Below are 25104 nucleotides of genomic sequence, written 5' to 3'. Positions count from 1 at the left end.
CGAATGCAAGCTCACAGCTGCGCGTACCTAACCACACGGCCAACTCACCAGGTACAGCCCATAGTTTTACGGCTAGATGCCCTTCTCGACGCCATCTTGCAAGATGCCCTTCCCAATGCCATTGTGAATATGGGAAACCATGGAACACCATCTTGCAAAGATTCCCTTCCCGACGCCACCTTGGAGGAGCCTTACCTTACAGCGCATAAATTTATGGCGAAATGTCCTTCCCGACGTCATCTTGGAGGGGCGTAACTACACATGGCTCAGTTTTACGGTCAGATGACCTTCCCATCGCCATTTTGATTCTCCCACTAGAGGGGGCACATATAGTCTTAGTTTTATAGCCAGATGCCCTTCACGACACCGTCGCCATTTGATCCTCCCGCCAGAGGGGGCACATATCACCTAACCTAGTTTTCATGACCATATGCCCTTTCTCGACACCATTTTGGAGGGCCTCCCCTCCAGCCGCCATTTCAGAGGGGCCTAACTACACAGTTACCATCAGTAATTTTACAAGAGTTCTTCACATGGCTTTACGTCGCCACCTGACGGAAAATAACGTGACGTCGGAGCGTAACCTGCCCTCTCCTCATGAACAAGTCTAAACATGACGACAGGTTCTATCGTGTTACAGAGAACCGGAAATGCATTGTGGTGTGACCTCTCAAGATGTCTAGATACGTCTAATGGCGACGACGGGATTGGAAAGGCCTAGGAGTGCGAAGGAAGCAGCCGTGGCCTTAATTAAGGTGCAGCCCCAGCATTTTCCTGGTGTGAAAATGGGAAACCACGGAAACCCAAATTCAGGTCTGCCGTCAGTGGGGTTCGAACCACTATCTCCCGGATGCAAGCTCACAGCTGCGCGTCCCTAACCGCACAGCCAACTCGCCCGGTACTTATAAGTATATTTCAATTCACTGGTCAGTTTTCTTGTTTCAGTATTACTCCGATTAACATGTCTTTTCCTTCATCTATTACGTTTACATTCGAAAACAATATGGTCTCTAGTTTGTTCACCTGGTTACACTGAATTGTCTATAATTTTGAACGTGTATTAAACACGACTAGATATGACCATGTCATGTTAGCGTAATGGTTAAATATGGATTTAAATCTAACTTTTGTTTTAGTCCGTCTTGAATGTTGGGAAAGTATGATTCTGTGACACTGCCTTTAGTGATTCGGTTCCATTGTGTATGTACGTATTATTATTATTATTATTATTATTATTATTATTATTATTATTATTATTATTATTATTATTATTATTATTATTATTATTCCGAGGTACCTGTGGAACGGCAGAGGTGAAAGAAGGTGCGGGGGTGAACAGGTCCCAAAATACGAAATTAAAGTTAAGATAAAATTTAACAAGGTTATATTTTCTTTTAAAGATTAAGAAATAACAAATAGAACAGGTACTCACTAGCCGAATCACAATTCGAAAATGTACAATTACAATGATTACAGCATTTGGGCTCCGAGAGCCAGACACACAATTCTTGAGCTATAAGCCCAACTTTACAATATACACAATTCAACAAAGGGGCAGAAGACCCCAATCATGCCCAGGAGCACTTGCTCCAAATTACACCGTAAAGCCTTCTCGAGGCACGCAGAAACAAAATTTAAGAAAGAGCTACCTGTTCTTAAGTTCGGGCCTATCAAAGGCCACACCAAACTCCACTTTCAAGTTGTCCTCGAAGGACATGAAAACAGGGGTAAAAAAAATACCCGACCTACTGAGGCCTATTATGTAAGGAAACAGGTCAATTATATGGCCTCTAAAATATCAACTTGAGAGGAGGCGTTCTTGCACTCCTAATACATTTTGTTTAAAACCTACTTGGCACTAGGCCGTTAATGCAAGGGCTAATCCCATCCTAAAGAGGTGACTTATATGAGAAGACAATTTACATTACGCTAGACTGGAAGAAACGGTTGAGAAAATAAGTTCACCTCAAAGCAATATGAGTGGGAGCTCGAGAGGGTTAAGCACTCTCTATCCCGATATGCAGTTTAAAGATAGAATAGATACCAAGGGTCTTTACATTTTAAGGAAGGTTACATTATGGAAAAACTTCGGACCCGCCCCGAGAGTTAAACTGCTGAGCTAGCAAGAAAAGAAGTTATTAAACGGCCATTACCTTGTGGATGAATTGCTGCCCGAAGAAAGAGGCGCTTTCCGTCCCCTGCTACATACTTTACACACTGAAAGATGTTACTGAAGTGGCGCGGAGAATCGAAAATCAGCAGTTTATATACTCTCGCGGAAAGTTCGAGGCGTTTCAGGAATGAGAACACCCTCCCACAAGAATTTCATTGGCTAGGGTTAAGCAACATATCCAAGTTGAAGAAGATACCCCTGATTGGTCATAAATTAATTAAAGAAATTCGGGATTGGCTAAATTCAAACCTGGCGGAAAGAAGGGGTTAATATTGCCAACATAAACAATAAATGAAAGAAATTTAACAAAGAACAAACTTATGAACACAAAATTTCTTCAAAAACATAGTTCTTTCACTTCGCACTAGGGTGCATAATTGTATTTCTTCAGAAGTGCCATCTGGAAGAGAATGTCCACACTTCTTACTACAGACAAAACAAAAATACATCGAAAACGACCCAGTTCAAAAACTTCAAAATTTCCAAGTAGTGACATCTTCAGAGAAACTTGAAAATTAACACAGTAGATAAAGTTCAGACTTCCTCCAGTAGAGGAGTTTCAACTGGCGCAAAGTTCGAATTAGCGACGTGGAGGTGTACCACCCGGTATTGTTGTTGTTTTGTATAGACCGACTCCGGACCACGATATTCAAGTATTGCGTTTTGGGTGGGTTTTGACGTTTGTCCGGTTACTGCGCATGCCCTGGCAGTGTTGTTTCTCCTCTCTTTAGTCCAGAGGGTACCTGCCTTACTCCTTGCTGCAATCGCTTTTGTTTAAGCATCCTTTTGAAAGATGACCGGTCTAAGTATCATTCTGTTCCTCCCAGTTCGTGCAGATCTTAGTTTATTTCCATCAACCAGGGTCACTTGGGTATGAGTTTCGGTGAGATGGATCTATCGTGGCGGGTTGCCCTTCGTGACGTCAATCTCATTAGAGGAGTTAATGAAATGAATGACGTGATAGAGAGAGGGTGAAACCCGGTGCCGGTACGTAGGCTACTCCTGTCGAATAGCACCAAGGGGTGTGTTCAAAGCTTTAGGTCCCCATCCGACGGATGAATCACCATCAACATATGAGTACTGCGGAGAGGTTTGGAATTTAATTCAGGCTTTTCGCACGCAATCTAGTGTATACCACCACCTCCCCTACCCTGCCGGCTAACATTCTGACGGTGAAACTTTCTTCGACCAACGGGACTCGGACCGGCTAACCTCGGTGTCAGACCGTTTCAACGCCTTAAAGACCTTGGCCACCGGGCGGGTCACACTTCGGTATGTATGTATTATTTATTTAATTCATGCTTTCCTTCTTGATCTGTTTACCCTCCAGGGTTGGTATTTCCTCGGACTCAGCGAGGAATCCCACCTCTACCGCCTCAAGGGCAGTGTCCTAGAGCGTGAGACTTGGGGTCAGAGGATACAACTGGGGAGGAGGACCAGTACATCGTCCAGGTAGCCTGACCTATTATGCTGCACAAGGGCCTTGTGGGGGATGGGAAGTGTGGAAGGGATAGACAAGGAAGAGGGAAGGAAGCGGCCGTGGCCATAAGTTAGGTACCGTCCCGACATTTGCCTGGAGGAGAAGTGGGAAACCACGGAAAACCAGTTCCAGGATGGCTGAGGGGGAATCGAACCCACCTCTACTCAGTTGACCTCCCGAGGCTGAGTGGATCCCGTTCCAGCCCTCGTACCACTTTTCCAAATTTCGTGGCAGAGCCGGGAATCGAACCCGAGCCTCGGGGGTGGGGGGCAGCTAATCACACTAACCACTACACGACAGAGGCGGACCTATTTTATTTATTTATTTATTTATTTATTTATTTATTTATTTATTTATTTATTTATTTATTACATACATCATCATCATTACAGACCGTTATGCCTTTCAGCGTTCAGTCTGCAAGCCTCTGTGGATTTACTAAACGACGCCACAATCCTATATTTGCAACTAGTGCTGTGGCCTCTTTAAATCGTTAGAAACTGAGTCTAACCATCTACGCCTTACACTCCCTCTATTTATCTTACCTTCCATTAACAGTGTTCATTGTTCTCCGAGGTAACCTATCCTTCTCCATTCGCCTCACATGACCCCACCACCGAAGCTGGTTTATGGGTACAGCTTCATCCATCGAGTTCCTTCCTAACTTAGCGTTTATCTCCTCATTCCGAGTGCCCTCCTGCCATGCTCTCACCTGCTTTTACCGGGAATCATCCTCGCTACTTTCATGTCTGTTACTTTTAACTTATTCATAAGATATCGTGACTCCACCCGGCATTCGCTCCCGTAAAGAAAAGTTTGTCTGAAAACAGACCGATGTAAAGATAGTTTTGCCCGGCAGCTGACTTCCTTCTTACAGAATACTATTGATCGCAACTGCGAGCTCACTGCATTAGCTTCACTACACCTTGATTATTCTCACTTACACTCCTGGGAGAACACCCATCCCAAATACTTGAAATCATCCACCTTTTCCAGTGTTGTATCACCAATCTGACATTCAATTCTGTTGAATTTCTTACCTACTGACATTAATTTATTCTTCGAAAGGCTAATCATCATACCATACTCATTGCACCTATTTTTCAAGTTCCAAGATAATAGTTTGCAGGCTTTCGGCACAATCTGCCATTAAGACCAAGTCGTCAGCATAGGCCAGACTGCTTACTACATTTCCACCTAACTGAATGCCTCCCTGTCATTTTATATCTTTCAGCAGATGATCCATGTAAACTACGAACAGCAAAGGTGAAAGATTATAGCCTTATCTAACCCCTGTAAGTACCCTGAACCAACAACTCATTCTACCATCAATTCTCACTGCAGCCCAATCGTCAACATAAATGCCTTTAATTGATTTTAATAATCTACCCTTAATCCCATAGTCCCCCAGTATGGCGAACATTGTTTCCCTCAGTACCGGTACCCTGTCATATACTTTCTTTAGATCTACGAAACATCAACACAACTGTCTACTCCTCTCATAGCATTTTTCAATTACCTGGCGCATACTGAAAATCTGATCCTAACAGCCCCTCTGTGGTCTGAAACCCCACTGGTTTTCATCCAGCTTCCTCTCAACCACTGTATCGCACCCTCCCTTCCAAGATGGTAGTGAATACTTGTAGTAGTTGTTGCAATCCTTCCTGTTCCCTTGCTTATAGATAGGTGCAATTACTGCTTTTGTCTAATCTGAAGGTACCTTACTAACACTCCATGCTAATGTTACTACTCAATGAAGCCATTTCATCCCTGCCTTCCTACTATACTTCACCATTTCAGGTCTAATTTCATCTATTCCTGCTTCTTTATGACAATGAAGTTTATTTACCATCCTTTCCACTTCTTCAAGCGTAATTTCACGATAATCATTTGCCTCCTCCCCATGAGCTTGGTTGTTCGCGACACTACCATGAACATTTCCTTTTACGTTGATAAGATTTTCAAAATATGCCCTCCACCTGTCCAGTAATTTCCTAGGATCTATTATGAGTTCACCTGAATTACCGAAAACACTATTCATTTCCTTTTTCCCTTGCTTCCTAGGATTCTTTATTACTGTCCACAAAGGTTTCCCTTGCTGCTTGACCTAGCCTTTCCAGGTTATTACCAAAATTTTCCCACGACTTCTTTTTGGATTGGACAACTATTTGTTTCGCTGTGTTTCTTTCATCTTTCCATGTCCGCATCAGCCCTTGTTTGGAGCCATTTCTGATAAAACTTCTTTTTTCGTTTACAAGCTGCTCTCACTTCGTCGTTCCACCAAGATATTCGCTTTCTTCCATCTTTACACACAGATGTTCCTAGGCGTTCCCTTGCTGTTTCACTACAGCATCCCTGTATGCCATCCATTCTCTTTATATATCCTGTATCTGCTTACTGTCCACTGTTCGGAACTTCTCACTAATCATATCCATGTATTTCTGTCTAATTTCCTCGTCCTGGAGATATTCTACATTTATTCCTTTACTGACAGATTTCACTTTCTCTATCCTAAGGCTAGAGATACTAGTTCACTACAGATCAGATAGTGGTCTGTATCATTGAAAAATCCCCTAAAAACCCGCACATCCTCACAGATTTGCTAAATTCAAAGTCTGTTAATATATAGTCTATTATAGATCTATGGGTAGCGATGGATAGCCTTCTACTTGAATAATGTATTCGTAAATGCTGAACCCATAGTAGGAGTGAAGTCCAGCAAACGCTTCCCATTCCCATTAGCTTCCATATCTTCACCACATTTACCAATCACCATGCCATATCTTTCAGTTCTATTTCCAACTCTCGCATTGAAATCGCCCATTAGCACTATCCTATCCTTGCTTTTGATCCTGAATACGATGTCACCCAATGCTTCATAAAACTTTTCATCTTCATTCTCATCTGCACCCTCACATGGTGATTGCACTGAGACAATTCTCGTCCTAATTCTTCCAACAGCCAAATCTACCCACATCATTCGCTCATTTACGTGCCTAACAGAAACTATGATGCGTGCAATGGTATTCCTGATGAACAGTCCTACCCCATACTCTGCCGTTCCCTTTCTAACACCCGTCAAGTACACTTTATAATCTCCTATCTCTTCCTCGGTATCTCCCCATACCCGAGTATCACCCACTCCTAGCACATCCAGATGCATCCTCTTTGCTGACGTAGCCAGTTCTAATTTATTTCTTCCATTAGCCCCATTAATATTGATAGCTCCCCATCGAATTCCATTTCGTTCGCCAAGTTGTTTCCAAGGAGTCTCTCGCCTGCCAAATGAGAGTGGGACTCCGTTACTACCATAGGTCCAAGGCTTGCTTAAAATTTCTGAGCTCGGTAAATTTCTGAAGCAGGATGCTGCCCTACTTACACATAGCCCAAGTGAGGATCTCTCCTGTAACGGGTTAGGGACCTCCAGTGGATTGTATAGTCCTAGCACAAGGAAGGCCATGACTCAGAATATGTCCGTGATGTCCAATCCCATTCCGTAGCAACTGGTATCCCGACTCTCAGGACCACTTACTAGGCCACTCAGCCGTTGCCCATGGCTCACGAACTAGGACGTGACTACAGTAACCCAAAAACATGAACCATATCCACACCGACACAGCCAACTGTGGACTGCTGTTATACAAACTATCTGCCTCTCTTCCTTAGGCTTACAACCTCACGCTCCTTTCAGCCGATCTTCCGCCGAGATCTTCCTCGGTTTAGCAGGTTCTTTCTCTGGATCATCCCTCAATCCCGTAACTTGCTTTCTGAAGACGGTCCTCTCTATTGCGTCCTCTGGTCTTACATCATTTACCCGCACCTCCTTCAGCCAGCGGGGTTGATATTTCTATTTTTCTGGAATGTGAGCAATTTGTGCGCCCAACGCTCCGGGTTCATTCTCCTCAGATGACCGTAAAGTGTTGGCCTTCGTATTTTCATAACGGCTGTGATTTTTTTGAACTTCGCATACAGTTTCTTCCTTGATTTCAAGTTAAAAAAACTTGTACCCCAGCCATTAAAATCCAGGGCCAAGGCGTTTGTCTAACATCACCTCGGTCTAGGTCACAGCATTCTGGGGGCCCTAACCCATCATGCTTGTATAGGTCGGAGTATCCATCAACCCGCAAATTCTTTTGCACCTTTGACGTAAATTCATTTCTTAGAATGAGCAAACAAACCGAACTGGTTAAAGTACTAAAAGAATATCAAATTAAGATCATGGGAGTGAAAGAAACTGTATTTCAATCAGATGAAATATCAACCATGGGCTACTATTTATTATTATTATTATTATTATTATTATTATTATTATTATTATTATTATTATTATTATTATTATTATTATTATTACGCCTCTGTGGTGTAGTGGCTAGTGTGATTAGCTGGCACACCCGGAGCCCCGGGTTCGATTTCCGGCTCTGTCATGAAATTTGAGAAGTGGTACGAGGGCTGGAACTGAGTCCACTCAGCCTCGGGAGGCCAACTGTGTAGAGGGGGGTTCGATGCCCAGCCATTCTCGAAGTGGTTTCCCAGTTATGCTCCAGGCCAATACCGGGATGGTGCCTAACTTAAGGCCACGGCCGCTTCCCTTCCAACCTTCTCATCCCCTCCACGAGGTCTTTGTTCAGCATAGCAGGTGAGGCGACCTGGGCAAGGTACTGGTCCTCCTCCCCAGTTGTATTCCCGACCCAAATTCTCACTCTCTAGGACACTGCCTTGAGGCGGTAGAGGTGAGATCCATCGGTCTGTCCAAGGGAAACCCAACCCTGAGGTGCAAACAGATTATGAAAGAAAGATTATTGTTAACGTAGTTGTTCTGTGTGTTAGGTGTACGATGTACATCACGACGGGATGATCACCAAGGACATCATGTTCGTGCTGATGAACAAGTCGCTCATCAGACAATCCCAGGATGAAGATGCAGACGAAGGTATTAGGGTGAGTGATTACCATTGTCAATACAACACCCTCACTCGTCAGGATTTTTTCGGGTGGAGACTCACATACAGGATGCGCAGAAAATCCATTTATACTATATGAATTAGTCAGGCATCACAGATCGGCATTTAGGGCTGCCACAGAGGTGGCAGATTCCCTATCAGTTGTTTCCCTAAACATTTTCAAAGAACTTGGAAATTTATCGAACGTACACATAACAGACAAACGCAGATCCAAAAATTTCCACTGCAGGCTTCATCAGTGGAGGATAGAAGAGGTGGCCAGGTTACAAGCATGAAAATACGGAACACTTCCACTGCGATTGATTATTAGGCCTTATTTAGGATTGGAATTTCTTAACACGAGCCAGTATTTATTATTATATTATTATTATTATTATTATTATTATTATTATTATTATTATTATTATTATTATTATTATTATTATTATTATTATTGCGGAGATTCCATGGTGGACAGAGGTAAAAGAAGGCGCGGGCATGAATGGGTCTATCTACTACAATCAAAAGATTAATTAAAAGCTTTAAATTTAAAGTTATTTCTTTTCTAGTCTCTCTTTTCTTTAATGCAAAATATTAACAAAACAGATCGTTCAGGGACGGAACAAGTTTTCAGGTAGGTAAGGTAAGGGTTATTCTGCCCGAAGGCAGGTCCGAACCTCCGCAGAGGTGCTCCTGAGCCGGAGTTTACGTGCGGTGGAGTGGCCAGGTCCTTTCCGCTCCTCCATTCCCTCACCCCCCACCAACAGCGCGTGGCAACCCATCCAACTCCTGACCACGCCCAATGTTGCTTAACTTGAGAGATCTCACGGGAACCGGTGTTTCAACACGGCTACGGCCGTTGGCTAAGTTTTCAGGTACAGTAGTTTAAATACATAGTAGGAGAAAGTTGATGGAGAACTCGAGAGGACGTCACACTCTCTATTCCCGAATTTCGATTAAGTTTCTAGGCTTAATTTTGAGATTTTCATTTGAAGATGAAGTTTACATTATTGAAGATTTGAAATTAAAGGTTACATAATTAAATACAGGAAACCTTCCACTCGAGTTAGCTTTCAGAGGCTATCAGCTAGTTATTAAATGGCTGCCATTACCTTATTGCGCTGGATTGTTCGATAAAGGGCGAGACACCCTACTTCCATTATTATCACACGCTCAGTAACTGGACGATCAAGAAGACAAGATAGCTCGAAAACTTGCCAGCTTTTATACCCGAGAGGAAAGTTCGAGAGAGATCTAGACTGAGACCCGACACAATCCCAAATGTTACTCGATAATTAAATATGTAGAAGTAAACGCTAATTAGTGGAAAAAATATACATACAAAATTTCTTATTGATTATTTTTGAAGTTGGCGGAAAGAGATCGAAGTGTTAACAACTGTGTTACTCCAAAAAACAAAGGCAAATCAACTCAGTTTAGGAAACATTAAAATAACAAGTTACTTTAGAATTTTAATAGTTCCTTTTCACACTAGAAGGCATAACATACGTCCTTTTGGTAGAGACATCTGTGAAGAAAAGTCCAAACTTCTTGCGCAAGTGGTTGCAATTTTATATTGAAGATGGCGTTTTTTAAGGCGCTTCATTTGAATGAACGGGACGAGTGTACCCTTGCGTTACAATTATTATTGTTATTATTAATGTCGTTGTTAGTATTACCAACATTAGTATTATTTGTCCATGAACCCTGTTCGATCACATAGTGCTTTTATGATTCGCATTTCTCGTCTTCCATACGGTGTTCATTTTTTCTCCGTGGGCTTTCTTGAGTCCACTTCGTTCCTGGTCTCCTTGGAACATTCTCTGGCTGTTCTACCCATCTGTTTACTTTTTTGAGGAACAGATTTCTGTCTAATACTCCTGATATATTTATCTGGGATTTCTCCTTGTTTGCCTTCTTGGATCCGTGCCAGACTCTTCAATTTTCTGCTGTATGTCATGATCTTGCTTGCAAGCCTTGAGTCCTTGAATGTGTCCATAAAATTTCAATCTTATTTTTCTAATATGTGCTGCCGGGTTGGACAGTTTCTCTGTTGCTTTACGGAATTTCAGTCTGTATCCGTCTCCAGTTTTTTCTGGAATAAGAATGTTATTCATAATCTTTCGTCCTTTCTTAAGAATGTTCTCTAGATCCCCTTTCTACTGCCAACCAGAGTTTCTCTCACGTATTGAACTTCAAGTTTGATCCCAATATTGAAGTGCCTGATCTTTGTGTGTGTAGACATGCACTTTATGTTGTAAATGTTGCATGTTCTCCAGAACGCTCTCTCGAGTTTCTGTAGGCGAACTTTCTGTGCTTTCTTTTCTAACTCTGTTGGTTCTACAAGGACGTAGCCCAAGTGTCGTTGGAGAGTGGACTAGCAACAGACACGAGTTACAACGAGCAGCCCCGAAATTAGCGAAAGCACTGTTTCAAAGCACGCGGATAAATTTTGCCGTAAGTGGTTTAAATATTCGTACCTGTCAAGAGCAATGGTCTTTCCTATGTAAATGAACAAATTGATATTTTTCTCAAGTTTTGTACCTGATTTTTGGACTTCTAAGTACCTGTTATTTGAGCCAATAGGTGAAGTAATCCTCCAATTTATGTATTTGAATAAGACCGTAGTAGGGACTTTCAGATAGCACCTTGAAGTCAAGGTGGCGTGGTTCGACACCCAATTGTTATCGACGCTCTTGGATCGACACCAGGAGACCTGAAAGGGGTCACAGATTTTTCAGAAAGCATTAAAGTGTGTGGATTATGTATTGCATTTATGTATTTGCCGGGTAATGCCTCATTGTAATATGTTATTTGAAGTGTGGAACCCGTTTTATCTGACCGTATTTTGTGTTTAGTTTCTATATGTTCAATCTAGTACAAATAGAATTAGTTTTCCCATATGAAATGTGTAGCCCAACATTTTCAGCATATTACTTGAAAACATATATCTGTTTGATTGCTGTAATTTTGCTGTCCGCAAATATTACAAGGTCGTCTGAGTAAGCCAAGCAACTGATTTTAATGTCATCTTTTCTTCGTCCGAGTTGAGTTGGTTTCCAGTTTCCAGTGGTTCTTCTTCTTCTCATAATAATTATTATTATTATTAATATTTTTATTAATATGGGGTTACCGTGGTTCACAGAGGAATAACAAGGGTCTCGGTTGAATGGCTGGACAAGGAATTATCTAGATCAAAACTTAACACAACAGATAAGGACAATTTATTTCTTTACTTTTGTTTTTCTTTCTAGTTTAAAATTGATAGAGAATCTGAACGAATAAAAAGCAAATAGAAAATATTATTAATGAGCTCGTCAGCTCTAGTAATAACAGGGACTTAGAAGTCCAAAAATCAGGTACAAAATTTGAGAAAAATATCAATTTGTTGATTTACATAGGAAAGACCATTATTGCTCTTGACAGGTACGAATATTTAAACCACTTACGGCAAAATTTATCCGCGTGCTTTGAAACAGTGCTTTCGCTAATTTCGGGGGTGCTCGTTGTAACTCGTGCCTGTTGGTAGTCCACTCTCCAACGACACTTGGGCTACGTCCTCCTTGCTCTTCATCCTCATAGCCCCTCGCCTTGCGCACCCTCCTGACGTCCCACGGCCTCGCGCCCTAGTCCTGAAATTGAATATCCTCGCGGGTTCTGGATAACGACTGAGTATTGGTGCCAAAATTAGTGCTAAGTGCGCGAAAATACAGAGCTAATTAAAGGAATGGGCTCTTGATGAATGATTTTACTAAGAATTATCTACAGTATTTCTAGGGAGTTCACTGAACCACTGAACATACTAATACGGTAGGGGGCCATCTTCCGTCCCCGCACTTAATTTCGTCCCCTAGGGATTTCCACTTTGCACGGTTGGTACCTAATGTTTAGCCGCACACACACACACGTAGCCTCATCCCCTTGTCCTTTTTTGAATTGGTTTTACGTCCCACCGACACTGGGATAGGAAAGGCCTAGGAGTGGGAAGGAAGCGGCCGTGGCCTTAATTAAGGTACTGCACCCTTGCAGAGCCTCGTCGGTGTTTACCTCTTATCCAACGTTGCCACGGCTGCCCCCCCCCCCAAAAAAAAAATATACACACCGAAGATGTGAGGTCTCCATCTCAGGCGCGCTCAGTCCCCGTCGTCAGATAAGGATGCATAGGGATACCATATCAAGGATAGTCTACACACTATATAAATTATGACACAGACTGATTTTTCATTTTGTGTGAAATAAGAAAATTTATTGACCAAACTCAAAGAAGATGAAGAAAAACTCCCTAAATATCCACTAATATGAAGTAAATTTTAAATTAATACCATGTCGTTACATTATTACATTGTTCCAAATTATAATTACCAAATAAAATACCTAATCATTTCGTTAATTAATTATAAAAAATAATCTGATGGAATATTAATTACCAGATTAGCTCATAAGATTCAATAAATACCAGTGTATTTATACATACTCACAGGGTAACAGTGTTCCTATAAAATAATTGGTGGACCCCAATAATAATAATAATAATAATAATAATAATAATAATAATAATAATAATAATAATAATAATAATAATAATAATAATAATAATAATAAATATTATCTGAATAAAAAAATTTTAGTGGCTAACTCAAATAGACTGTTGAAACACCAGTAGTCATCTATAATATTGAATGTAGACTGCAATAGAAATATTTTATAAAATGTGTAAATAAGCAAATGTATCATAATGATGACTAATTAATAAAAATAATTATATTAATAAAATATACATATAACTACCTTGAGAGATTGATAATATGCCTCCACACTATCTCAAATTTGTATATTTATCCTTGGAAAGCCTCAATGAAAGTCAAGTAAAATAATAATAATAATAATAATAATAATAATAATAATAATAATAATAATAATAATAATAATAAATGAAATTGTAACAAATATTCATAAACCAATATTCAGAAATACTAATAATGTTTCTCTCAATCCAACAAATGGATTACCAAATATATTGAAATTACAATAAAATTATAAATATTAATAGTTAATTAATTTAATTACCATATAATTAATCCGTTTAATACATAACCGACCATCATAAACACTTGATATCATGATTATTTAGGCCTACTAATCAAACTGTAAAATATACTGGTAACGTACTGAAATACTAATAAAATAATAATAATAATAATAATAATAATAATAATAATAATAATAATAATAATAATAATAATAATAATAATAATAATAATAATAATAATAATAATAATAATTTATAAAATAAAGAAAAGTAGCCACTAGTATCCACCCTAACTTAATACCATTGTGTATGTGTAGTCTGTTGACTCAGAACATTCACATTTCAACAATTTATTCCATTGGGTCGATATATTTTACTTTCGTTTACAGAACTGATTTAATTTCTTTGCTTACAACCATTTTTCTTTTACCATGACATTGTTACAATTAGTAGAAAATATATTTTGCTCACTGTGCAAAGACGGTAACATTAGCTGCCTGAAACCTGTATCCCAAAATTAATAATAATAATAATAATAATAATAATAATAATAATAATAATAATAATAATAATAATAATAATAATAATAATAATAATAAATTCATTTACCACATCGTTACTGTACTTTCCATATGCAATTCGTGTTACATAACATGTTCTCTTACAAATGCGAAAAAATGTTAAATTAAATATACGAGTAGAGTAACCTCATAATTTCCTTGTATATTTGTTGTTGTTGCTTTAGAATCTAAAACTTTGCCTTAAACTATGGGCGAGCATTTTCCCTATCTTAATTTAAAAATGTCGGAGAAATGTACTCTCCCATATGAATAAAATAGCTCCTAACTTATACTAATATTTACACCAAGCAGGAAAAACACAGCCAAAAATAATAGCCTATCGTGTAAATTAACGCTAATTATATACAAAATATACAATGAGAATTCGGCATCTTCCACAAATTCTTCCAAAAGAATACCTTGTTTTCACACAATTTATACAAGTTGTCTCAATGATTATTGGTTATTCCAGCGTCCAAATAAATATTAATTCGCTGAAATAACCATATTCCACAGCCCGGACAACTTTTCTTGTGGTTCACACATAACACAATATCCTGACTATCTGAAGTGCATCTCGTTATGTTAATAAGGATCGTAGTAAACCAAAAAAAATATTAGTAATAACTGATTAATAATAATAATAATAACTACGTGGTGTCCTAGAAAAGTAGTACCAGAAAGTGAGCTATAGCAAGCATACATATTAAATTAATTGGGTGTTCTCTATGCAATAACATAACCTTTTAATAGTAGACAAAAGTACCTAGAAAATTTTATATATATCTATGAACGATGTTGTCTTCCAATTTACTCGTATGCACGTTATTAGGTCCCTTACACACACATAATAATCCTTGATTGTCTCATATTTAATCCCTTCGGCTTCATTTTGCCGGTATCATCTCTCCACTATCACGCTGACCACTATCATTTCAATAATATCTCTCAGCTATCACGCTGACCACTATCATTTCAATAATATCTCTCAGCTTTCACGCTGACCACTATCATTTCAGTCAGCTTGCTACACTATAATGATATCTCATTTTTCCTGTACAAATAACGACATGTCTCCTGTATGTAGACCTTACCAAAAATCGCTTTATATTATTATCTTCACCCAACATCGTGCATATTTACTCGACAACACTTTAATTACACAAACAAAAAATTATTTATCAATATTGCTCACCCAATTATTTCACACGGTGCTTGCTGCGAGCACAAAAAAAAATTAATTTATATGAAAGAAATAACTATCACCATCGTCCATCATAATTTTTTTTGATAGTGACCGCATAAATTATGATTTCCAAGATTAACCATATTATCATCATTACACCACAATATAGTAACTTTGCCTACAAAAACAATATATATTTAATTACCAGTAATAATAATAATATACCGGGCGAGTTGGCCGTGCGCGTAGAGGCGCGCGGCTGTGAGCTTGCATCCGGGAGATAGTAGGTTCGAATCCCACTATCGGCAGCCCTGAAGATGGTTTTCCGTGGTTTCCCATTTTCACACCAGGCAAATGCTGGGGCTGTACCTTAATTAAGGCCACGGCCGCTTCCTTCCAACTTCTAGGCCTTTCCTATCCCATCGTCGCCATAAGACCTATCTGTATCGGTGCGACGTAAAGCCCCTAGCAAGAAGAATAATAATAATAAATAATAATTTCACAAACGACGATCCCTTGAATAACTCGAAGTAAATATGTTTGTGACAAGGTAAGTGGTTAAAATCGTGCTTCATGCATACGTTACGAAGACTAATAATAATAATAAAAATACCATATAAGCACGTCATGGTGATAAAATATCCTAAATTACTTGGCTATGTTCCTGGGACTATACAGTAACTACTCGCGCATTATTACATCTAGATTATATTAAAGGAAAGTTTTAGATTCTAAAAATTACATGAGGGCAGTACTCACATTACCAGCAACCTGATGTCATCGTCACAGAGAGCGGCCATGGTAATTTAGAGACCCATGGCAGAATATTTTATCTTCATCTTGCTCCTTGTAATATCCCGAATCGCTTAATTACTAATTCTCACTGTCACTTGCACACTTGCACACGGTTTCCTTTTTACACGATAACACTGATACAAAGATTATTATAACACGAAACACTTCTGATGTCTATACAGCCTATACAGTGCTCAAATGCTAAAGATTGAAAATGTAATTGACCATCCTAGACATTCTTCCACGTTTGTTTCACGTGCAGTGAAAGTTATATTCAACACCCCCTTGTATCTACACAAAGAAACGGCTGTGTGTTGGGGTTTCGCCTGCGGCTCTGACCTCAATACTGGAAGAGAGGGAAAGTATGCTCCCCCTTGGAGAACCGTTCTTACAGCTGCCTAACTATTGCCAGTAGCAAACAAAATATTCCAAATCTACTGTAGTCTCACTGACTGTTTTTAGCGTTGAACTTCTCGTACGGACTGGCATACTAAAGTCGCGTACAACAGACTCAACTATTGCGTAGTTCCAAGTCATACTTCAATAATACGTAAATCTGACATTACACAGTACCTTAAACTGTTGTTCAGTTCGATGATGTTCTTATAAAACACTTTCATAGGCAACTAGCATTTATAAACTTAACTTTGCCTGAATATAATGATGAAGCTCTTTGTTCGTTAGAACACTGCTCAAACTGAGGAACTATGTCCCCAACACGACACTCCCGATGATGACTGAGGGTTCAAAGCTGCAGTTGCAGGGAAGTTGGCGCACTACTTGGCGGAGTGATACAAACTATGACACCTAAAAATCCCAACTGGCTGCACTGGAACAGCTTCCAAATAAAATTTGCTTAATAAAGGAAGTGGCTTCCACACAACATTTCGATAACTGCTCGCCAACATATTAAAATAGTGTGCTCGCGAAATTGTTCGTAATTTCTTTAGTAAAATCAGTGGCGTCAGCTGGATTACATCTCGTCGTTCGCTGCCTAACACAATCCATGATGGCGGGGGCTTCACAGTCGCGTCATTACTCAACGATTAAATACGTAACTATTCCAGTTCATTTTCAATAAGCCATTAGCTTGTTCCAAAATTTTCTCTGTAAATACCGACATCTTGCTGTGACAGAGTCTTCTTTAATTATTGTTCTGGATTGCTGATAAGTTACATACAATTTCGTCCCGCTACATTAAAAAATATTCAAATACTGTGACCTGATTGGAGCATATATATACGATGTTCAATTGTATGGACGAATCCATTTCACATCAAGGGAAATCTGGTAGTTCCTCTCATCATTTTCTGTCTCACTCTTTCATGGTATTTTTCCACTGTTACTGCGTAGTTACAAAGCTGACGAAACACCAGGTGTTCTTTAGATAACGACTTGTTCTAGAAAGAAAAGAAGCGTGGGTTTCTACTAAGGCTTTGTTCTCACGCACTCAGCCTCTTGAATGTCCCAATAATATAATTATCACAGCGCCTACGGAAATTATTATCCACTCCTTTTTTATAATTTATTTAATTCGCCAATCAGACTCATCTGATGGGTGCAGTACAGCCCCAGCATTTGTCTTCTTGTGAGAGTTGGTTGTGTGCATCACGTGTCGATTCCGTGTTCAAGAAGGATTGACTTCTCATGCTGAACTGAGTTAGTGCAGCATTCCAATTAAGAGCCTGTTAATCCTAGAGTGAGCACTGATATGTGCATGAAATACTGGACTGCATTTCAGTTGTATGGTGTAGTACCTGTAGTGTAATTCCTACAGAGAGGTGGTTGGCGTGAGTTACAGCAGCGGCCATTATGGTAAATCAGGGAATGTTCGTAATTTCGTCCCCTTTCGTTTTATTTGTTATTTATGAAGTGTATTATCACTTTCAGATGGAAAAACGGAAGCAGTGCGATAAGGAAGCTATGAAAAAGGCTATTAAGGCAGTGAGGGACAAGATAATGGGTTACAAACGTGCAAGTAAAGCGTTTAACATACCATGAGCATCGCTGAAAGACTATGCTAAAAATAAAACGTTCATAAATGGCCTTCAAGTAATCCATTATAGGGAAAGTGTTTGGTAAGGTTAGAAAGGAAAAATATATTAAAATTTATGGCACTTTCCATAAATTTGGTGAGGGCGGAAATTACGAACACATTTTTGGAAGTTTAGTTTTTGTAGTGTTTATGTTTATGTCAAATATTGACTACCTTACATTATAATAGTTTCATTGTAACTTGCTCGTAAGCGGAATATATATATATATATAGAATGTATATGCATTCAAGTAATTATGATATATATATATATTGCAACAGTCCCGGGCTCGACAGAGTGCTGAATATAATATTTAATTCGCAAATATCTATTTGGATGGAAATCTTTTGGATGAGGAACTTCGGAAGATTCAAAAACGGGCGTCGAAGTCCCATCCTCCTACTTTCAACTGGCGCAACGGCTACGCTCAAGAGCATAGGGATCATTGTTCGTTAAATAAAAGTGGGCACTCAGTCTAAACATATTGAAAGTAGGGTGGTATAGCAAGAGGAATACGCTAATCTACTAAATGATAAGAATGGTTTGTTCCCAATTCAGAAACACAATTTTAATTACTGAGAGAGTCACATGAAAATATTTACACACACATACACGAGAAATGCCATATACTTTACTGCGTGGCAATTTTAAACAATGAAAATTATCATATGCGTAATGCCCTTAAATGTTTGTATCATTTCGCTGATCACTCCTGAATCTCATTCTGGCATTCCCAAATCAACTTATTAACACTGCATGTACACACTTTAATTACTAAACACTAGGGTTGTGTCCCTCTACCTTAACATTGATACCCGTGGGTATCAACTATATTATCATATAACACCACAAAATGAAATGAAATGAAAAGGATGGGGCATTCTCGTGAGGAAACAATAACGTTTTACAGTATAAAAGATCATTTCCGCATATTTATCCAAACATGAAAATCATGTCTTTGCTTATCGCTAATAAGGTCTACATCATCACATTAATAATCAGCACACTATCAAATATACGCATTTCTCTTGGGTTATCACTTATTCTAATATTTACAAAGTGGACAGACGACGCTGGTTAGCCTGTAACTCCATAGAAATCAACATACACTGACACAATACACAACACTCTATGCACATATTACAATGAAGCATTACCCTGTAAATACATAAATACAATACATAATCCACACACTTTAAAGCTTTCTGAAAAACCTGTGACCCCTTTGTGATCTCCTGGTGTCGATCCAAGGACGTCGATAACAATTGGGTGTCGAACCACGCCAGCTTGACTTCAAGGTGCTATCTGAAAGTCCCTACTACGGTCTTATTTAAATACATAAATTGGAGGATTACTTCACCTATTGGTTCAATGGAAAGCACACAGCGTGGTGACAAGTTATTGACACGTGAACATTCAGTACAGTGTGAAATGGGAAACATTTTAAGCAGTTGGTACAGGCGGTCGACAGACGGTTAGCAGGACAAGCAGCCGAGAGTCGGGCTCTCACCCCTCTTGCTTCTCCTTCTGCGGTCATAAATCTCTCACTTAGACGACAGCCTCGGCTACAACCCCAGCTGAGCAGACACATACAATCTCACCCTGTCATAAACAACGTAATTCTTAATTCAACTATCTCATTCCGCCGGGCATATGTCCATTTATGGACACTCTTCACATATCATTTCACCTCAATATTTCACCCACTTTCAATATTGGTTCACCACATTATTATTATTATTATTATTATTATTATTATTATTATTATTATTATTATTAGTAGTAGTAGTAGTAGTAGTAGTATAAACCCGTCGCCTTGCACATTTTCACATATACGATTCACCCTTCATTTTCACACACGTGTGCCTAGTATCCACGTTATTCACACAATGAGATGATCCTAATCGTCAGGGATTTAACATATCACTTACTCGCGTATCCATCTAAGGTCATGTTTCGCGCTTCGAGTCAACTTTCCTTTCTCCAGTCGTGAGCATCCTTAGACTAAAAGGGACAGTAACTGTATCCACGCCTTAAAGCTGTGAAACATCTGAATAATCTATATTTGAAAATTGAGAGAATCTACATCAGCTGACTGAAATTGTAATGGATTATGAAGTCCGCTAAAATATCTAAGTCCATCCTTACGAATGCTTCATTCAAATATATCAAACTATAAGGCTTTATATACTACTTCACGCAAAATCCACGGAATAACTTTGCGATTAACCAATAATCACAGAAGACACAAATTAAAATTAATAAAGACACTTCACCCCATTGAAAGACGTATATTGCGTCACCTACACATTATGATAAACATCAAAATCGAAATACATACGGATATATTACATTTATAAAGTTAAGTTTACATATTAATGCGACACGGCTTACTTGCATGCTAAGAACATTACGGGAATGTACTTTTCATTTGTTGTGTGTAACCTGCTGTCATCTGCGTGTAACCATATGGACTTCGTTATCCATAACTGGCGTCTCGTTAGCAGGAAGTCCTGGCTTCATCTTCTTCGGGGTTAAATCATATGTGTCTTGATCTGCTACCTCATACTGCTGGAAGTTCTGCGTTGCCTTCAAACAGGAATTTTGCAGGCACATAGGTGCGTTCTTGTAGTGGTGAACCCTGGATTCGATGAGCACTCATATACATGCGAACATATTAGGAATCGGTTATTTGAAGCACTGCTTAGATGTCTTCAAATAACATTACATTGATAGATCCACTCATAGACTCGAATGGAGTACTCAAGTAGCGATTACTGTCCCTGAAGGACGCTACTCTACTTCCGTTCGTTATAGGGAGAAACATCTATTGATTTATTTATTTCTACGTGAGCGTCACAATTCATTTACGGTATACTTTCCTGGGTACAATGGCAACGTTTATTCGTTATGTTGGTTGTCTTTGACGGCTGCACATACATTAATCACACTACTATAACTACTGATTTCTATCTTCCGCACCTCACTACGTCATGGCGTTTTCGATAAGCCTATTCATTTTAGTCTTCAATAGAACAACTTGTATGCACTTCCTTATTGCGTACTGGGGTTAGTATTTTACATATCCTCACACACCACAACTATCACTTCACACAAGGAAAATGTAAGTGTACTATGACTGTGTGTCAGACTGGGATGGAGTAAACCTTTGGCTAACAACAAATCCGAATATACTGAGTAACTGAGGGTTGTCCTGGTTGTCTGTATATAGCAGACATGGGTCGTCAACTATGGAGAGGGTAAACTCCGTCCCCATGGTAAAAATCGCTCCGCTAATAATTGTTTCTCAGAGCCGTATAGATATTCATTTTGTAGACCTTAACGTCCTCTATTTACTGATCTACTTTAGTTCAAATCGCATCGCAGGATTTCTGGTAATCTCTCAAGCGTCTTCTTGCATTTCAGTCCGCGAAGAGGTGGGGAATGGGGAACCCCTATCTATGTCAAGATAGAAATAGAAATGTCGTATGGCTTTTAGTGCCGGGATATCCCAAGACGGGTTCGGCTCGCCAGGTGCAGGTCTTTCTATTTGACACCCGTAGGTGACCTGCGCGTCGTGATGAGGATGAAATGATGAAGACAACACATACACCCAGGCCCCGTGCCATTGGAATTAACCAATTAAGGTTAAAATCCCCGACCCGGCCGGGAATCGAACCCGGGACCCTCTGAACCGAAGGCCAGTGCGCTGACCGTTCAGCCAACGAGTCGGAGTCAAGATAAGTGCTAGAGACATATGTTTCCCATCACCGCACGTCTGTCCAAAGTGCGTCATTAAGAATACGCTCGGTAAGTAATTCACATTCTTACATTATCAAAATCCGCAAATTATGCTGAATTTATTGAGTCCTTACTTGTAAATTTCTTAGGCCCGTGACGAATTTTTATTATTATTATTATTATTATTATTATTATTATTATTATTATTATTATTATTATTATTATTATTATTATTATTATTACTTGTTGTGCAAAATTTTTGGGTTGGTATCTAAGAATATACAGGGAAATCGGTGAGAATATACAGTTCTCAAGTTATAATCCTGTAAATTTAACTCCGCCTCCTAACGTAGGCTGTAGTTGAGCGTGGCGTCCTACTTCGCGCTCGCTTGCACGAGAGAGAGCGCAGTTCCAAGCAAGGTCTCGCTGTACTGAGCTCTCTCTCTCTCTCTCTCTCTCTCTCTCTCTCTCTCTCTCGCTCTCTCGGTACGCGCATTTAGAGCTTCAACCTCCGAGCTCGCGAAACGTCGCTCGTATCCCGGAGCGGGCATAAAATACTTGTTGCAACCAAATATTTCGTAGAATGATGCGGAAAATGGCACATATGCCTTGCTGGGCATCATGATATGTCTCCTAGCATGGTATTGAACGGTTACAATATATATACCCATTTCTAACGTTGTCCATAATATTTCTGAATTTCTACAAGTCCAAATCTGCTAAAGGGACAAAATATGGGCCCCCTACCTTATCTCACAACCATCGGAGTATTCTTATTTTTTACAATTGGTTTTACGTCTCAGCGACACAGATAGGTCGTATGGCGACGATGGGATAGGAAAGAGCTAGGAGTGGGAAGAAAGCGGCCGTGGCCTTATTTAAGGTACAGCCCCAGCATTTGCATGGTGTGAAAACGGGAACCACGGAAAACCACCTCCAGGGCTGCCAACAGTGGGGTTCGAACCCATTATATCCAGGATGCAAGCTCACAGCTGCACGCCCCTAACCACACGGCCAACTCGCCCAGTTCGGATTATTTCACAATACTTTTCGTTAAAGGAACATAGTTTTACATACCTCCTATGTTTCTCCTTACAGGACCTGGTTGAAATGATGCTGAAGAGGATGGACTTGGACCGTGACGGTAGGATATCGTTCAACGACTTCCGCAACTCGTGTTTGGCATCGCCCTTGTTGCTTGAAGCTTTGGGGGACTGTCTCCCGTCCAAGAAGGCAGTACAGGCCTTCTTGACCACCTTCGACCCCAAGACCGGAGTGTTACGAACCTGCACAGGCAAAGAATAGCACACGGAGCAGTTTGTAGTGATCTTGGGGAGTGAACATCTTCATGATCGCATGAGCCAAGTGACTTGAAGCCTGCGACAGTTACTCCGGAAGGAGCGAATGCTAAACTTCACTAAGCTTTCCCTGTTGTGGCAATCCATCTGCACATCGGATTTCTATTGTGCGGACAGCGCCTGGTATACTTCAAACTCCAACATAATTTTAAAATAATCCAAATATTCGTAAAGTATCTTACACTTCATACACAAAGATACAATGGGGCATAATGGACACAAAGGACTGATGAAACGCACAAACCTCTTCCCCGAAATTAAACACGGAAGTATATACTCTGTTGCCGAAGATGTTCAATGTGGAGAAAATTATGAATCGAAATGAATTCTACAGTATTCATTCCTCTTGATGTCCACTGAAACTCACTTGAAAGAGGAAATTTTGTTTACCTAATCTGGAACCTGGTCAACTGAATAGAAACTGCTACTAAGAAGAGAGGACGTTCCAAGACGGAAGACAGTAATAAACGGGGAAGGAAAATTGCTGCTCATATTCCCTTTCATCTTCTGATCGAGAACACAGTTTTGATTTGAGGCCACTGGTTATAAAATTAAAAGATAAATAGAATGGTTTCTAAACACTGTGTGGCTCTTCTGGTGTAATTTGAGGTCGGTATCGTGTAAAGTGAATTGTTGTGTCTTATTGTGTTAATTGTTAAGATATGTGCTCATGTTATGCTTGATAAAGGTCTGTCAATGTATTGCGTTAGTCTGCGTTTTAGTTCAATCACCATCGATCATCACTGATCTGCATACAGGGCAGTTGTCCAGGTGGCAGATACCCTATTCGTTCTTCACCTAGTCTTTTCTTAAATAATCTCAAAGAGGCTCGAAATTTTAAAAAAATCTGCCTTATTCCCATGGCTAATTCCTCTCCTTAAAACGAATAACCTCTGCCTCTAGTAATGTCATACGTCGCTACCTCTCCATTGGCAGATCGGAACATACCGCTTAGTCGAGAGGTGATAATTGACACACATGACTGGCATGACATGGGGGTTTTATTGACACCAAAATAGAGTAAATAAAGTTTCACCAACAGTGCCTTTTCTAGTAACGCCAATATGCCGCGATTGCAGGCACATCTGAAGCCCTCTCTCACGACAGCTCTTTTTATACCGTACACAAGTTTGATCCGGCATCACTGACGTGTTGCAGTCCAGCGCCATCTGTTGGCCTGTTTGTGCACTCGTTGCCATGTCAAGAATGCGTGACCATTTGTATCTGATGTGTTGCTGTCCAGAGCCACCTGCTGGCCATTTTGTGTACTTTATTTTGGTGTTAATAAAACCCCATGCCAATCATGTGTGTCAATTATTACCACTCTACCTCCAATATTCCGTTAAGTCTTGCCTAGTAAAATGTTAACGGGCTTTTGGGTCACTCTGTGTATTAGAGAGAGTAGATACGGTGGAAGTGACACATTCAAATGCTGGGCAACGTGAGTATAACGGTGGGTGGTACAAAGGGGGAAAGATTAAAACAGCAATAAGTACGAATAAGTAGGAAAATACAAGGACACTAGGGGATGAACAAGAATCGCCAACTTCGGGTGAAAGAAACAGGTGTATTCTCTTATAAATATAAGCAGTTAGCAGGTAAAAGACCGGAACAGAATAGAAAGATTACGACACGTTTCACAGCAGAGGAGGAAGGAATTTAACAGCAATTTGACTTGGATTTTGTCCAAATAAAATGAACAAATACATACATTAAACAGAACAGACGTTTCCCAACCAACTGTACAAAAAGTAACAAGAAATTAGTAGGATAAGAGGAAAAAATAAAATTGGGGATTTTTATTTT

At 39.7% G+C, this 25104-nt stretch overlaps 1 protein-coding gene across 1 annotated transcript in view; it reads left to right on the top strand.

Annotated features, from left to right (window-relative positions):
- Positions 1 to 23245, top strand: part of LOC136866877 (calaxin-like) — a 49356-nt gene extending 26111 nt beyond the window's left edge. The window contains exons 2-3 of the mRNA XM_067143972.2: positions 8481 to 8591; positions 23039 to 23245. Of these exons, the coding sequence (XP_067000073.2) occupies positions 8481 to 8591; positions 23039 to 23245 (318 nt within the window). The remainder of the gene's footprint in view (positions 1 to 8480; positions 8592 to 23038) is intronic.
- The last annotated feature ends 1859 nt before the right edge of the window (positions 23246 to 25104 follow it).

This window comes from Anabrus simplex, chromosome 3 (genome assembly GCF_040414725.1).
Source record: "Anabrus simplex isolate iqAnaSimp1 chromosome 3, ASM4041472v1, whole genome shotgun sequence".
Lineage (NCBI taxonomy): Eukaryota > Metazoa > Arthropoda > Insecta > Orthoptera > Tettigoniidae > Anabrus > Anabrus simplex.
The sequence above is the reverse complement of the archived record's forward strand: the minus strand, read 5'-3'. Positions and strand labels throughout refer to the sequence as shown.